At 37.4% G+C, this 17483-nt stretch overlaps 3 protein-coding genes across 3 annotated transcripts; 1 reads left to right on the top strand and 2 right to left on the bottom strand.

The window, feature by feature from the left end:
- The first annotated feature begins 2441 nt into the window (after positions 1–2441).
- On the top strand, positions 2442–2918 carry LOC130742448 (SUN domain-containing protein 3-like). The gene is made up of 2 exons (XM_057594555.1): positions 2442–2717; positions 2818–2918. The coding sequence occupies exons 1-2, from the start codon at positions 2508–2510 to the stop codon at positions 2905–2907; spliced, it is 300 nt and encodes a 99-aa protein (XP_057450538.1). The 5' UTR covers positions 2442–2507; the 3' UTR covers positions 2908–2918.
- A 7449-nt stretch (positions 2919–10367) lies between these two features.
- Positions 10368–12072, bottom strand: LOC130744625 (uncharacterized). Its single transcript, XM_057596796.1, has 2 exons — positions 11160–12072; positions 10368–11044 (listed from the first exon to the last, which is right to left on the bottom strand). The coding sequence occupies exons 1-2, from the start codon at positions 12070–12072 to the stop codon at positions 10368–10370; spliced, it is 1590 nt and encodes a 529-aa protein (XP_057452779.1).
- Positions 12073–13037: 965 nt separating this feature from the next.
- LOC130745577 ((-)-germacrene D synthase-like) lies at positions 13038–16253 on the bottom strand. The gene is made up of 7 exons (XM_057597902.1): positions 16025–16253; positions 15246–15534; positions 14765–15137; positions 14458–14676; positions 14233–14371; positions 13836–14084; positions 13038–13722 (listed from the first exon to the last, which is right to left on the bottom strand). The coding sequence occupies exons 1-7, from the start codon at positions 16157–16159 to the stop codon at positions 13435–13437; spliced, it is 1692 nt and encodes a 563-aa protein (XP_057453885.1). The 5' UTR covers positions 16160–16253; the 3' UTR covers positions 13038–13434.
- Between the last annotated feature and the right edge of the window lie 1230 nt (positions 16254–17483).

Here is a 17483-nt window from a genome sequence, read left to right on the forward strand (position 1 = left end):
AACTAAAAATCATAATCACAAAACCATATTTTGTGGTTTTGAAAAACAGGCTAAAGCGGTTTTGAAAATCAATAAAAACTCATTTCAGCTCCATTTTTGCCGAACACGTTTTGTTTTCAAAATTGCATTTAAAAACTGAAAACTGGCAACCACCCCGAGCAGGCCCTTAATAAGCGTGATTTTTACAACTTTAGCTTATAATTAGGGACTGGGAGAGTATATGATATGATGTATTTGGAAGAAAGAATAGAGAGGAAAAAAAAAGATATTCAAAAATGTCCGTGGTATTTAGGTGTACCAATCATCACCCTTCGTGGGACTCCTAATGTGAACTCCAGAATAAATGTAAAATGCTATTTGAAAGAAACGTTTCAATTTGTATTTCTTTTCTTCTGCACGTTTTTCTTTTTTGGTTATAAAGGCTAAAAGAGCCGGCAAAAAAAAAACTAAAGGAAGGAAAAACGCCTACTGTAAGAATAAAAAACCTTAATAACCCAACTAAATAACTTAATAACCAAATCAATAAATTATGACAAATTTTACCCCACACGGTTAAATTCGCGAGTGTGAAACCGGAATGCGCTGGTCCAATGGTAACGTGACATGCGTTGCATTTTTTTATTTTCGTAAATGATTTAATATTAAACGCTGAGGACCATTTTAGAGAGATGTAATTTCGAGGGAATGAATGTATGAAAACAATTTTTTTACCCAAATCAAACCATGGTTAGAATGTACGATAGCTCAAGTGGTAGGAGTTGAGTGACATATGAGTTGGGTAGGGGGAGGTCCAGGGATCAATTACTGCCGGGTGCAATTTATCTTTCCAATTTGTTCATATTCTTTCTTTGTAGCCTCGGCTGTGAAAATCATTTTGGTTGTGGTGTTGGTTCGCTGATTGCGTTCCCCCTTCCATTTTGTTCGTATGCTTAGATGATTTCAACGTATGCTTGGATGATTTTGAAGCCAGTTTGAATTGGTCAAATATTCTGTAAGTGTGTCTTTTCTAATTTATAGTTTGGAATTGTGTTTTGAGTTAATAGAATTGTTAGTGTATTTCTTACCTTAACTAGTTTGTGTTCGATTTTTTAGGATATGAGTAGTATTAGGGAGGAAGATTGTATTAATTTAAGTGACGATGGAGTAGTATTAAGGACACCATCCATGGAGGGGAAAATGATCCCGATAATGTAGTACCTAATAACAACATGTAGGGGATAATGTAAAACCTGTTGGGAAATAATCTGTGTTGGGGAAGATGCTGCAACTCTTGGATTGATGAAGATGTTGATGACGGAAGTACGAAGATTCAAAGCGTGCATATGCACTAACCTTTAGGTTCAATTCGCCCCCACCAATTACTGTGTATTGGATGCAAGTGAGATAACCGACGAATTCCCTTCAGGATACTTTGAATTCCTTGATGTGGTTTGCACTAACACACCAAGCGTATCTTTGATAATAGTTTACAGAAGTATGATTCCCACACTTCACTCATGCATTAGTGAAGTGAAGGATGATTTAGGATAAAGTAAATGGAAGAGAAATTGACCAAAATGGAGTCCAATTTCGTGCATATCTTCTGTCTCAGTTTTCTGCCCAAATATCTCTTTATAAAGAGATATTAACATCCCTTGGTGAAGAGATATATCTCTTGGAGAAACAACTACAGAAATTCTTATATATTATTAATGTTCACTAAATGACACAACCTTTCCATGGCTCAACTGGTAACATGCGCCTCTTCTGAGTCTTCCCCATAGTCACGGGTTATGAGTTCGACTCCCAACAGATGCAACTTTTTGCTAAAAATTTGAATTCTGGATAATTCAAATTAAAACATATCCACTGAACCACTATCAATATAATGATAGAATCTCGAACATTAATTAATATATCCATTAATATAATGCATATTTCCAAGTTTATATATTTTGGAAATATCTCTCACAAAACCTCCAATTCTGATGACGAATATTTGACTAAAGAGATTGATCCCTGCATTCCTCCTGAGACATTCTGCTCTGATGGTGCCAGAACAGATAGTTTTATTGGCGACCCACTTTCCAGGGGAGAAAGCATGAGTAATGTTGAACCTGATGATGAAGAAAATAACATTTCTCCTAATAGAAAGGAATATGACATTGAGAGATCAGAATCTGCCCTGAAACATGAAAATGATGTGCAAAAGTATGATCACTTAACACAGGCAGTGCCTCTTGGTCTTGATGAATTCAAGAGCAGGGCAGCTAGTCCGAAAATCAAGTCAGGCACTAGTCCCTCTGAAAGTGTAATACATAGAGTGGATCAGGGTGGTGCAGAATACAATTATGCTTCAGAATCAAAGGAAGCTAAAGTTCTATCTTCTAACAAAGAAGCTAAGGGTGCTTCTAACATCTTGAGCAAGAACAAAGATAAATATCTTCGAAACCGATTCTGAAAATGAGGAGATTGTAGATAGCAATGTTCCTGATCCAGTTGAAGAAATCCGTCAACAACCTGGCAGGATGCCCGGGGATACTGTCCTCAAGATTCTGATGCAGAAAGTTCAGAATCTAGACATAAATTTATCTTTTTTAGAGCAGTATATGGAAGTCTTAAATTCTAGATATGTCAATATTTTCAAATTGTACAGCAAAGATATAGGAGAGAAAGATTTACTTATAAGGATGATCAAAGAAGACATTAGGAGTTTCCTTCACCAGCAGGAAGTTATGGTATGTTAAGATTCTTTCTTTGTTAATCTTGGTAATATTTGTCTGTGATATAAAACATCACTATAAACTTACTTTCTGAAATAATTGTTGGACCTTGTAGATGAAAGATGTTAGTGAACTTGATTCTTGGAAGTCTCATTTTTCTGTGCAATTTGATCATATACGCAGGGACAATGCTATTTTGAGGTGAGAGTTTACAAACTTTTCTTTGATTTTCCACTATAGCAGGCTAGTTCAGATTTAATAACCTAACTTAGGCTGTGTTTGGAAGAGCTTATCTTTTATCATAAGCTCTTATGCAAGTATTTGGATAAGCTTATGAAAATATCTTATGACTTATAGGCTGTTTTGAGCTTTTTTTCAAAAGCTGCTTAGATTGTGTGCATTGGCTACTCTCGCTCTTGTGTTTAAGACATATTAGAGATACAATAGAAAAACCATCAATGTACATGTTCATGATAAATGCTATTAACTATTGACCTTTTTTTTGCATTTGACATTATTTGTTTGAGATCTCACTGATCTGTATTTTAATTTTTTTTAATAATGCAGGAATGAGGTTGAAAAGGTCCTGGAAAATCAAGTATCCTTGGAAGATAAGGGCATGGTTGTGTTTCTTGTGTGTGTTATTTTTTCATTGATTGCTATATTACGGCTATCTCTGGATATGATTATAAGCATCTATAGAGTACTCAGTTTTAACAAAACAATTCACTCCAGGAAATTTTACCAAGATAGTTCATCCTGGTTTCTCCTATTGCTGAGTTGTAGCATTATTATTTTCATATTAACTTCATAATAATCCAGTTTTTCCAAAGAGATGTTATTATCTTCAACAAGATTCTGGTAATTGTGTTGGTTTCAACTTTTATAGATCCTAAAACTTTTTTCGAAGTTCAATCAGTGCATGTTTGATGAACATTTTTTTAATCACTTTGTAAGTTAAAATAAAAAATGAAATATTTTCACTCGACTCTGGTTTTCTTTCCAGACTTAATCTTATCTTATAGAATGAACCGATTGATTGATGAAGTGAAATGTAGATGCAAAGCTTATATACATCATATTGATCAAGACATTAACTAGCTAATGGTTAATTATGTCTCTAACTAATTGAATAACTAACTATATTAACTATTATAATTACATATATAAATGTTTAAAGCCTCATATGATGATCGAGAAATAGTGGATTGCTTCTTAATCTCTGAGAAATTAAGGAATCATATCATTGACACGCATAAAAAGGTACGACTTATCTTCACTTTTTGAACCCGGGGCCAAAGTTCTTCATGGCCCATGCATCATAGTCCCATAGCGGGATAGCCCCACATCAATGTTTGGGTAGTGTAACTAGTACTCTAGTAGAGTGGTGGTGGTGATCTTCAAGCATTGGCTCATGAGCTTTTGCATAGACTTGAATGTGCTCCAGTTGCATGCTCAAATGCCTCCTCATCTCACGCTTTCCAAATGACCAATATTGATTTCATCAACTGCTCTTTTCATTCGGTTGATATATGAAATTATTATTGGGAAGATATATTAAATTTTCAAATTTTCATTCGGTCTTTTTTCTGTCTTTGTAACGAGTTTTGAATTTAGTCCCTACCCGGAAAATATTAAGTGATATCTGCCTAACATTTCATGCGTTTTGGTATTAGTCATCGCCGAAGGGCGGAGCTCCAACAAACATGCTTAGTGGCAGGCTAGAGCTGACGTGGTATTATCCACGTCATTTTTAATTAAATTATAATTTCCGGTTGGTAGCTTTTAGTCACTACCTGCTGCTCTAGTCATCATGTTTTTTTTTTTGAAAAACCAAAACTCATTAATGTGAAACTGATGAACCAAAGAGACTACTAAAAGCGTCTAGAAATATGACAATAAAGGCTTACAAAAAGGTATTTGCAGGATTCGAAGATTTCTGGAGTAGAGGGATATGGCCTAAAGGTAGCAATGCTTCATTCATTGCATTAATCCCTAAGGTAGATTCTCCGATGGGTTTGAATGATTTTCGGCCAATCTCATTGATCGGGTGTATGTATAAAGTTGTTTCTAAACTCTTGTCATTGAGGTTGAAGAGGGTGCTGCCCAAGGTTATCCATGATACACAGTCTGCATTTCTTGCGGGACGAAATATGCTTGACAGTGTGCTTGTGCTGACCGAAGTGCTAGAAGCAGCAAAAAAGGCTAAGATCCCAACCATAGCTTTTAAAGTAGACTATGAAAAAGCCTACGATTCTGTGAGTTGGGAGTTCCTTGAATACATGATGGTTAGATTGAATTTTTGCCGGAAGTGGATTGACTGGATTATGAATTGCTTGAGATCAGCTTCAGTATCAGTTTTGATTAATGGGAGCCCTTGTGAGGAGTTCAGAATGAAGAGAGGGTTGCGCCAGGGAGACCCTCTTGCTCCGTTCCTCTTTTTAATTGTTGCAGAGGGCCTGAGTGCATTGTTCCACAGAGCTGTGACATTGGGTAAATTCAAGGGATTTAATTTTGGCGAGGACTCTGGTGTAGAGGTGTCAATCCTCCAATTTGCAGATGATACAATTTTCCTGGGAGAGGCCTCAGCCCAGAATGTGTTAACCATGAAGTGTGTGTTGCGATGCTTTGAGTTAGCATCTGGCCTCAAGGTAAATTTCCATAAAAGCAGATTAGCAGGGATATCAGTTGATAATGATAGCCTTGGAAGGTTTGCGGCTGTGCTTTACTGTAAAACTATGAGTCTCCCATTCACATATTTGGGCATCCCTGTAGGAGGAAAGGCTAGAAGCCTGGCTTTGTGGGAACCTGTAATTAATAAAATGAAGAAGAGGCTTTCTTCTTGGAAACAAAAGCACATCTCGTTTGGGGGACGTTTATGTCTTATCCAAAGCGTTCTATCTGCGCTACCATTATTTTTCCTATCCTTTTTTAAGCTGCCAGAAGGAGTGCTCAAGGTCTGCAATAAAATTATGCGGAAATTTCTATGGGGAGGAGCGGAATTGGAGACAAAAATTTCATGGATAAAATGGTCAGTGGTTTGTACCCCTAAAGATAAGGGTGGATTGGGTGTGAAGAATTTGCGGCTGTTCAATGTGGCGCTCCTTGGCAAATGGAAATGGAGATTTTTACACGAACAAAGTAGTCTATGGTGTAAGGTGATCAGAGCACGTAAAGGTAAGTTTGGTGTTTCTTCTTGGTGGCGTGATATTAATTCAATCTGTAGTTTGGAAGGGTGGAATTGGTTCGATTCTGGTTTACAAAAACAGTTTCGCTCTGGGGATGCTACAAAATTTTGGTCTGAACATTGGTGTGGGGATGGATATTTAGAGCTGCAATTCCATCGGCTCTATAACCTCTCTAATCAGAAACATAACACTGTCAAGGATATGGGAAGCTGGGAAAATGGCGTTTGGTCATGGAACTTCAAATGGAGAAGGAGACTTTGTGGTAGGGAGGTGGTTTGGCTAGAGGATTTGTTGGGGGTGGTACAGCAGATGCAGGTTGTGGAAAATGTGGGTGATAAGTGGATTTGGAGGCATGAAGGCGAGGGAGCTTACACTGTTAATTCATCTTACTGTTTTTTGCAGGAACATGCTAATGTTGAGGGTGATCCAGCGTTCCAATTGCTTTGGTCTGTGCCTGCTCCTTCTAATCCAAAAGCGTTGGCCTGGCGAGTGCTATGGGATAGGGTGCAAACGAGAGACAACTTGCGCAAGCGTGGAGTAATTGGCGGCGGCGTGGCATCTTTGTGCCCATTGTGTGAGTTTGAGGTTGAGACAAGCTCTCACTTGTTCTTCTTATGCCCTGCAACTGTGCAAATTTGGTATGCTTGTTTTGGCTGGCTAGGCATCTCCACAGCGTTGGTTCCTTCGTCTCGGCTGCATATCATCCAATTTCCATCAATTGGGAGAAGCAAAGCTCAACACGAGGGTGAGGTAGTGATCTGGCTGGCAATTATATGGTCTGTGTGGCTGTACAGGAATAAAGTGATCTTTCAAGGAGGTATATTTGAATGGGAGCAGGTTTTCGAAATGGCTCAGTTGCGGGCTTGGCAATGGCTGAGTGCAAGAGCTGCAGATTTCTCCTATTCTTGGTATGAGTGGAAATTGAACCCAGCCTCATGCCTGTTATCTTTATAATTGTTCTGCACTGGATGAAGGGGATATTGGTTGGTTGCTGGTATCAAAGGACATTAATTGGATACATGTAGGTTTGCAATACGTATTAGGGAGTGTGGAATTTAGTGGCAAAGGATGCGAGGAATTAGCTTTTTCACTTGGGATCGTGGCTGGTGACATTTGCAGAAGAAGCTGGAGCCATTTTGATGTTATTCCATGGGTGTAATCTGTAATGAGAGCCGCCACTTATTAGCTGCAATTTTGTCAAGTATTCCATGGGATTTTGCAGGTGTATAGAAATTCTGTACTCTTTTTCCTTAACCGGGTTTTCCCAAGGGGGTTTTTCATGGTAAGGTTTTAACGAGGCACAATTTCTATACTCGTCCCTTAGGAAGGGGTGGGCTTGAGGTGGGGTACTTTGTTAGTAGGTGTCTTTCTGGTGATCGTTTTGTATCAGCTTTTACATTTAGCGTCTTTGTTTTTTTTGTCTCTTTCCTTCCCTCTCTTTATTGTATTGGGTTGAAGTACCCCTTGTACTTCTTTCAATATAATCTCATTGGCTTATCAAAAAAAAAAAAAAGGAAACACCAATGTAAATTGGGGGAACTACAAAATGTGCCTGAAAGAGGGTTTGAGAAATACCCCAAACTCCTTCTCCCCAATTTTAAGAACTCAAAAAGCTTCTCCCTACCCTTCCCTCTTAAAAAATAAGCTTCTCCATGGTGGTTATTGAAGCTTCATATCTTCTAGACACTATAACAAGAATGTTTTCTAAGATTCTTCAATCATCAATCTTATTGCCAATAATACTTGCCATGTTAAAAAATAATAATACAGAGCAATTTATTTGAGTGTTCTTTTCTTTGACTGTCTCCTCTCTTCTCTTATTTTTTGTAAATTAAATTCCCTTATTAGATTCGGTACTTTCATGCCTTGTTCCTTTTAACTTCCATATATACTTCCTTAAGATAATCTTTAATCTCTTTTGTTGTTTTGAAAGTCATGACCCTTGAGAAAATTGTTGTTTGATAGGAGAATGTCTTCATAGTTCTCTTCCACGACTCCTCATAGATCTAATACAAAGGCTCCAAATAAGTTTCTACTTTGACTTACCCAGGAAAATGGGGGGAGAAATACGAGAGAAACTGGATTCAGCTTCCATTCTTACACACAGATCACTCAAGAAAAAGACAGCATCAAATTGTTGGTTATAAAATTGAAAAAAAATTTGGATATAATTAAGGAGTCTAAAATCTAAATGAGGAAGAAAAAATGGAGTGTAGAGAGTAGAAATATACAATTGCAACAGAGGAATTCTAAATCTTATTAATTTGCAATATGCTAAAGTGCAAGCCGAAGAAAAACCAGTAAAATAGAAAGGGAGTTATTGAAAATGTTTAACTGAATTTCATTGATTGTAAAACTGAAGAGTACAATTGAAGATCTCTCTATTTATAGAGAGTTACAAGCTTGCATAAGAAGCTAACTAATTCTGTTATGCCAGCTCAGCTTTGATAGCTAAGCTTAACAGCTAAGATAACTAACTTGACAGCTAAGCTAATTACTAGAGTAACTAACTCCATAACAGAAACTATATCTGACTATATATTATATTCTAATATGCAGTCAATGGCACTGGAGTATGTAAAGAACAAGGCTTAATATGCAGGTCATGATGAATAGTGCCCTTTAGATACCTAAGTATCCTTTTGACAGCCTTCCAATGGTCTTGTAGAGGCTGACTGAGAAACTGGCAAACCTTATTGACAGCAAAACTAATTTCAAGTCTAGTGAGAGTTGCATATTGTAAAGCCCCCACAATGGACCTGTAGAGGGTAAGATCTCCAAAGTAGTCTCCCCCATGTTTGCTCAATTTGGAACCACCAACCATAGGTGTAGAAATTCCTTTAGCCTCAGCCATGACAGCCCTCTCAAGGAGATCACCTATATATTTGGACTGAGTTAAGAGGAGTGATCTATCTTGCAAGTGGTGTACTTGAACACTTAGAAAATAGTCCAACTGACCCAACTGCTTCAAAGCAAACTCTGAATTAAGTTTCTGAGCTACCTCTTGAATAAAAGGCAAGAAATTTTCTGTGATGATTATGTCATCCACATATACAAGAATATAGATCACATTGGACTTGTTGTGAAAGGTAAACAAGGAAGGATCACAACAACTAGCCTTTAACCCATACTTAACCAAAGCTTCCTTCAATCTATCAAACCAAGCTCGAGGAGCCTGCTTGAGTCCATATAAAGCTTTATTAAGTTTGCACACAAGGGACTTGTCTGAATTCTGAAAACCAGTGGGTTGTTGCATGTAAACCTCTTCTTGTAAAGCACCATGAAGAAAGACATTGTTCACATCTAGCTGATGTATATGCCACTGTTTGGAGATAGCCAAACTAAGAATCAACCTAATAGTGATTGGTTTTACCACAGGGGAAAAGGTTTCAGCATAATCAAACCTCTTTACTTGATGATATCCTTTAGCCACAGGGCGAGCTTTGTATCTATTGACTGATCCATCAGGATTTTCCTTAATCCTAAACACCCATTAACACCCTATAGGATGTCTCCCCTTTGGAAGAGAAACCAAAGTCCAAGTATTGTTGGCCATGAGTGCTTCATACTCTGATTTCATTGATGCTAGCCACTTAGGATCCTTTAAAGCATTCCTTGTAGTTGTAGGCTCAGTTTGTGCAAGTAATAGAGTGGGAAAAAGTCTTGGCATAACAATACCAGACTTAGACCTAGTCTGCATTGGATGAGCATTAATTACTGGAGGTACAGAAGAGGAATTTGATGCTGGAGGATAAGCATTAGGTGTGACTGCAGCAGATTCTAAAACAGGAGACTGAGGAACTGAAGAACCTTCATGCTCAAGAGAAGAACCAGTAGCTGCAACTGCTTCTACAGTAGCATCTTGTATAGGATAAGAAGAACCAGTAGCTGCAGGAGATGCAGGAGCTGCTGCAAAGAGGGGTTGCTGCTCAAGAGGAACTGAAGCAATAACAGGAATAGTAGAAGAGATTCCGGAACAGCTAGACATTACAGCATCAGAACTAAACAAAGTTGAATATGGAAATTTAAACTCATTAAACCTCACATCTTTGGAGATGTAGATTTTGCCATCACTAGATAGACACTTGTAATCTTGGTGAGAGGAAGAATAGCCAAGAAAAACACACTCTCTAGACCTGAAGGACAACTTAGATGAATTGTAAGGTCTGAGATCAGGATAACATGCACTTCCAAACACCCTGAGGATACTATAATCTGCTGGAACTGTGAACAGTTTGTGATAAGGACTAATGTTATCAAGAACTGGAGTAGGAAGCCTATTTATGAGAAAAACAGCAGTAAGAAAAGCATGGTCCCAATAAGAATTAGGCATGTTAGCATAGGCCAAGAGAGATAAACCAGTTTTAACTATATGGCGATGTTTCCTTTCAACACTACCATTTTGATGATGTGTGTGAGGACAAGTCAGTCTATGGTCTATACCTAGCTTAGTAAAATAAGGAACTAGAGATTTGAATTATGTGCCACCATCAGTTTGAACTGATTTTATTTTAAGACCAAATTTCAATTCAGCCATTGCTTGAAATTGAAGAAACACATAACAGGTATCAGATTTTCTCTTAATAGGATAAATCCAGGTGAACCTAGAGAAGGCATCAACACAAGTAAGAAAATAAAAATAACCAGCAGAAGATTCAATGGAAGCAGGACCCCATAAATCTGCAAATATTAATTCTAAGGGAGAAGTATAAACTGTAGTAGAAGAAGAGGAAGGTAATCTATGAGACTTAGCAACACAACAAGCTTGACAAACTGAAAACTTTGATTTACGCGGTATTGGTATTTTACATATGGAAAGCGCAGATTGCAGAGCCTCATGATGAGGATGCCCTAGTCTAGAATGCCACAATTCATATGATGTGTGGCTAGGTACATTAGGTACATTATTTAAAGTAGAGACTGTAGAATTAACATCAGCAGGAGAAGACTTGGTCACTGAAAAGGTAGAGGGAACAGAAGCAGAAGAAAGTCCCTTGAGGAAAGGTTGAGGAGTGCATGCCATCAAAGGTGTATAAGCCATCTTGACCAAGAGAGCCACGAAGGAGAGTCCTAGAATTGTCCTGAGATTTAACAGTGCAATGGTAAGGATGAAACTCAAAGAAAACACCATTATCCCTGGCAAATTTACTAACACTGACAAGATTTTTAGTAATATTAGGAACTAACAAAAGATTGTGAAGTTTCAGAGTGGTGTGTGTATGTAATGGAGAGGAAAAAGAGGCTGAACCAATAGACTTTATAGGCAAACCTTGTCCATTACCCATGAATACTTGATCATTGCCAGTAACTGACATGCTATCTGAAAGAACTGAGGCATCATGTGTAACATGATGTGTAGCTCCTGAGTCAGGGAACCAACTGCCAAGAGTGGAAGGGGCAGATGCTACCATAGCCTGTGGTGCAGAAGCAAGCATAGCCTGAGGTGCACGAGGATGCTGTGCTGGAGCTCGAGGAAATAAACCAAATCCAAAACCAGAAGGTACAGGAGCAGTGTAACCATAGCCAGGAGAAGCAAACATAGTACCTTGTTGAAAAGGAAGACCAGTACCATAGCTGGATCCAGCAAAAGGCACACCAAACTGTGCAGGAGAACCAAAAGGATGGAATCCATGAAAAGGCGTGTAACCAAACTGTGGAAACAAGCCAAGAAGAGAGGAAACATCAGCTTGTGATGTCATTGTAGGTTGACTATGAGAACCAGAGGAAGAAGAATTTCCTCGATGATAGCAAATGCTAGCATCATGACCAAATTTGTGACAAATCTGGCATTGAACAGAGCTACGACCACCACGATTTGATCTGCCACCACGTCCACCAGAATTGTTGTAGCCACCGCGATCACCATAGCCGCGAGAATCGCCAGATCTACTGCGATCATCAGATGCTGATGAGGAGTCAACGTTGCTCGAAGCATAGTTGACTTCAGCGCTCACCTGTAACGGAGGCGCGACGGTCGCCGAAGACGGTGCAGTAGGTGTCGCCGGAGATGGAGAAACCACCGGCGACGGCGGTGGTGCAGTCGCATGAGCAAGGAGCGCTGCCGGTGCAGAAGCTTGAAGTTGAAGTGCGCGCAAGCGATCCAAACGCGCTTCATGCGCGATGATCATCTCCTCAACATGCGAGATCGAACACTGCTCACTACGATTGTAAACAATCGTCATCAGAGGACTATAGTCATCAGGAAGACCATCGAAGATCGCTTCCAGATGTTCACGATAAGAGATCGGATCACCAATCGTGATCAGTGCGTTCGACTTCACACGCTTGAGAAAATCCGAAGCGCTCTTCGATCCTTTGGTGATGGTTCGAAGCTCAGATCGCAGTTGTGTAGATTGCGCAAGTGACTGAGAGAACTTATGTCAAACAATATGTGGAAGGCTCTGATACCATTGATAAGAACCTTGGCATAACCACACCACAAAAGCTAGCTGTTGTAGTTGGAGAGCCCAAGGCCTTATAAACCCCACATTAGAATCCCATACTTCCAATGTGGGACTCAAGTCCCATACCTTGCAATGGGGTCCTAACATCCCACCACGCTCCGCAGCCCCGGCGCCCACGCGGGCTGGCTGTGCACTAGCCCCTTGACTAGTCCCGAGCGAACACTGCAATGCCTGCGTCACCACCCGCGCCGCTCGTTTGCAGCTCAGAGACATGGTGGAAGGCTACAACTTGCCAAACCTCCCATGCGTACTTGCAATTCACGACGGTGGGAAGCACAGAAGGCGATAAAGAAGAAAGAAGCCATGTAAACAAAGCAGAATCCTGTTGCTCCCAGAGTTGATACGCAGGATTCTCAACAGCATTGACACGATCCTGTTCACTGAGAAAACGCAGTGGAATCTCTGGCTCTACAAGAAAATTCTGCAAGCGATGTGTCCTGACAATTCCTTCAACATGTTGCTTCCATGAGAGGAAATTGGAGTCATCAAGTTTCAGTGTGAGCTTGTGAACTAGTGTAGATGCACTCGATTGTGACAGAGCCACTGAAACTGGTGCTGGAGTAGGTATAGAAGTTGCAGGAGCAGAAGCTTCATCAGCCATGGTGATGAAGAAGAAGAAGAAAACCTAAGAAAAATCTGAGAGAGAAAGGCCTCAAGGACCGTACCCTGCTCTTGATACCATATTGAAAATATTTAACTAAATTTCATTGATTGTAAAACTGAAGAGTACAATTGAAGATCTCTCTATTTATAGAGAGTTACAAGCTTGCATAAGAAGCTAACTAATTCTGTTATGCCAGCTCAGCTTTGACAGCTAAGCTTAACAGCTAAGATAACTAACTTGACAGCTAAGCTAATTACTAGAGTAACTAACTCCATAACAGAAACCATATCTAACTATATATTATACTCTAATAGGAGCCGTTCTCCCTGATTGGAGGCACTAACTCCTTATTTCCATGATTTCAGCCACTAACAATATAATTGAAACATTACATCTTAAAAAGATAAATTGAAATTACTCAATCCACAAGACTTAGTTGCAGTCCTAAAGCATGCACATAATTACTAGCCCCATTCTCATATTGGATTAAGGAGAAGAGCTTCAATAATTTTCTTTGTTGATTCTCCAGAGTGAGTGTAACCATCTGAATCTTTGTAAAGAACATCAATTACACGTGACAAGTTGAGAACACGCATAAGTAGAGGCTTTGGAACTTCAGTAGGGTCAAGGAGTTCCTCATTGATATCCTTCCAAGCATTTGTCACTTGTAGTGAAAGCTCCTTAATGGCATCTTCTTTTGAGACACCATGTTGTTTCATGTAGCACTCAATAGCAGAGGCCACATGCCCTCTCTTCTGCTCCAACTAATCAAAATAATGGGATCGAAGAAACTATATATCAAACACATATACATATATTTTTAATTAGAATATTAATAAATAAAATAAGGAAATTGATATTATATCTGCTTGAATACCTCATTGGAAACAATATCATCCATGAGTCTGCAAATAATTGTTGATGCATTAACAATTTTAGGGTCATTGGTTACCCATTGGAAGACCTGTTTTGTAGCAATAGATCCCATCCCAACGAAGGATGTTGTAGCAATCATACGGTAAGCGGAAGTTACCTTTGCAACTCCCATATACTCTTCCATTGTTGGTGTATAATTGCTATTGAACCATTTCGCTTCAGCATAGTAGGCTTGGACCACCCTTTTCATCTGGTACACAAACCAAATAATTTACAAGAAGAAGTTAAAGTTAGATATACCATATTTCTACATTTCCTACCTAACTTCTAGTTCGATCTTGTCCATATGAAAAAAAACAAAAAAACACACTTGGAAACTAGAAGAGTCAAGGTTTTACTTCATTTTTCGCATAGATTACACTAAACTCTCTTCCTTCTTTGGACATCTCCTGCTCCATTTCTTCATAAACATCCAGGAGGGCTTTGTAGCAAAACTTCATGTATTCTGGTAGGAAATCCATGCAACTTATATCCCACCTAAAATTTCCATATATTGACTTAAAGGTCATATAAGGATAAGGTAGAATATCCCGAAAATGTTAGGATTAACATAAACATCAAACCTTTCGATAGCTTCCGTGAAAAGTTGTAACTCTTCCATTGTACCAAAAACATCATATATGTCATCAATTGCTGAAGTCAGAGAAAGCATCTTGGTCATTAGCCTTCTAGCGAACGAGTACTTGGGCTCGAAATACACTCCCAATATCCAGAAGTAAATTTCTATTATCCTATTGCGGGCAAAGGGCAATTTGGTTGCAAAATCCAAACCTTTCCACCACCTAATTTGTCAAGCAATACAAATAACTAGGCATAAGACTTATGCTTTGTTAAAATTATTATTAAATATTGTGTCGTTGAAAAACTTACTTTGATATAACCCCAACTTCCTTCTGATGTAGTTTTTGGAGCTTGTTAAAATCCAATTTGGCAAATAATAGTAGAGTTGCATCATGGGAAGGGTCTTCCTTATACGTCGAAATGTAATGCGCTGCCACTAGCCTAGGCAAGTTCTTGTGAAATGGACGCTTTAAGCTATAACTCACTTTTGTGACAAGAGAGGGACTCAATTTGGTTGTGATGAACTCAAGGTTTGAGGAAGTGAAAGCAAGAGCTTCATCTAATATCTCTTCCCCATGAATCTTGAGATGTGAAGCTTCGTACAAGCTAAGCATTCCCTCAACGTCAGTAACAAGTGTTTCACTGAAGTTCCCTTGCTCATTCTTGAACTTCTTAAACACATCTGAGATTTATTCACCAACCACAAGATATATATAAGATCTTAATTTGTTTTCTCTTTTTTTGTTTGTTATGAAAACTTGAAATTTAATCATAGGTAAGTTGGGCCTACCGGGTGAAATATGATATCCTTGTTGTCTCAGCAACCTAAAGACAAGAGCAAGAGCATGTAGGTCTTCATCGAGAGTTATTTTACCATTTTCAACATAGTTATTGTGAATATGTTGCAATACTTCTCCTATCTCATTCTCAAAATGATGGCATAATCCCAGTCGTTGAATTGAATCAATCAAGTTAGATTCTCTCAAGGGTTTTATAGCCTTTTCATTCACAAACACTAGCATCTTTCTCACTTCTTCTTTTAGTACTATAATTTTGTTCGTGATAGTTTCATCGACTTCCTGCAAATGTTAAAACTCAAATGATGATAGTAATAAGAGTAAAATTTTATGCAAAATAGTATTCTTAATTATTAATTATGTGTGAATTATAAATAAATGTTATTAACGACAAGAATATATATTATTTACTCATTATATGAATAAGAAAAAAATGTCATGTGACCTACTAAAACATGAGTATGTCTGCAGTTTTTTTACTTTTATCTTTTGTGGCTGGTTAGTATTTTTCTTTTTTTCTTTTTCTGTTTTGGGTTGAAGTACCTCTCATACTTCCTTTCAATACAATCATGGCTTATCTAAAAAAAAAAAAAAACTAAAACATGACTTATAATCTATATAAATCTATTACTAAATTTTAGTGTGTTCTCGACAAAATTTTCACCGTTCCATGCAAAAGTTAAGAACCAAATGTTTAACAACAAAACACATACACGTATGACGTATTTTATATGCAAAGCTTAATAAAAACAATTTAAGAGACACTAATTACCGTAGGCTCCTCAATATATTGAATAAAACGATCTCCCCAAATGCTGGGATGATAATTTGCTGAACGCCGAGAGAAATCAGAAGATGAATTAAGAGTTGGAGTAACCAGTGATATTGCTGCTGCTGAAACAGACATAATCGTTCTTGTTAAAATTAAGAATCAACTTTGTTTTCAAGGAATACACTAAGAATTCAAAGTTTCAAACTAATAATCGCGTTCAGTTGTTGTGAGTGGTGAAGAACGTAACTTGATGCGTGCATTTATAGGAGATTACAAACTCAAAAAGAATATGTACGTACCTTGGATGCATACAATTATAGGCGGGAAAAATATTTTTGTACACTTTCATGTGCTTCAAATGAGAAGAAGTCAGTACACCAACAAGGTGGGATACAAATATTATTTTGCCAACAAGGTGGAAAAAATATGTTTAGTCCTTTAGTGGCATAAAATATAAGATTTTTCCTTATACAAATAATACATTAGAAAAAAAAAAGAGAAATAAGTGTTAGAACAATATGAGAGAAAAAAATATTTTTTGATCAATGATCATGTGATGAACTTTGTCAAAAAAAAATACGATCATGTGATGAACAAAAAATAGAAAAATAATAATATGTGGCTTTAAAAAGCGAATTTTAAAATAAAATAGAAACTATGGTACCTATTTAGTTTTTTTTTGTTACTTTTTTAATTATAGTTTATAAAATTGTCGCTTATTTTTTATGTGCTAACTAAACAACTTTCGTAACTTTAGTCAGACTGTGATGAAGACCAAATTAAAAGTCTTCTCACAAGAGTGCGGTTCTTAAAGATCAAAATCTCGACCTAAGGGGTTGAATTCTGCTTATTGTGAGTTTAGTTTTGAGTTTTAAAAAATTTAAAAATTTAGAAAACAATAAATATATTGTATTATCTTCTCATCTATATATATTAGAAAAGAACAACTTCTAGCATGAGTGTCGCTTTCACAGGCCAAGTTAGTGACGTGTCGCTCCCAGATTAATTCTCACCTAATATTTTACATGTAAGCTCTTTCTCCTTGGCCCCACTTGCCACATGTACCCTGATTTTTACTTACCTTATTTCTCCTTAATAAAAAAATACATTTTTAAATTTTAGATTTGATTAGGATTTAGGTTTTTTATTTCTAGATTTTATCTTAATTTATTTTTGATTTATTTTTAGAGTATTAATTCATTTTTATGGTATTTTTATTGAATTTTCGGATTTTTAATTAATTCCGGATTTTATGTGTTTTTATTGTGATTTGCTAGATTTTGATAGTTTTTATCTATTTTTATTTAGTACATTTTTTAATTTTAGATTTAATTAGGATTTATGTTGTTTATTTCTGTATTTTATCTTAATTTATATTATTTATTTTTTATGGTATTAATTATTTTTTATGGTATTTTTATGGAATTTTCGGATTTTTAATTAATTCCGGATTTTATGA

Source organism: Lotus japonicus, chromosome 3 (genome assembly GCF_012489685.1).
Source record: "Lotus japonicus ecotype B-129 chromosome 3, LjGifu_v1.2".
In the NCBI taxonomy this organism is placed as follows: Eukaryota; Viridiplantae; Streptophyta; class Magnoliopsida; order Fabales; family Fabaceae; genus Lotus; species Lotus japonicus.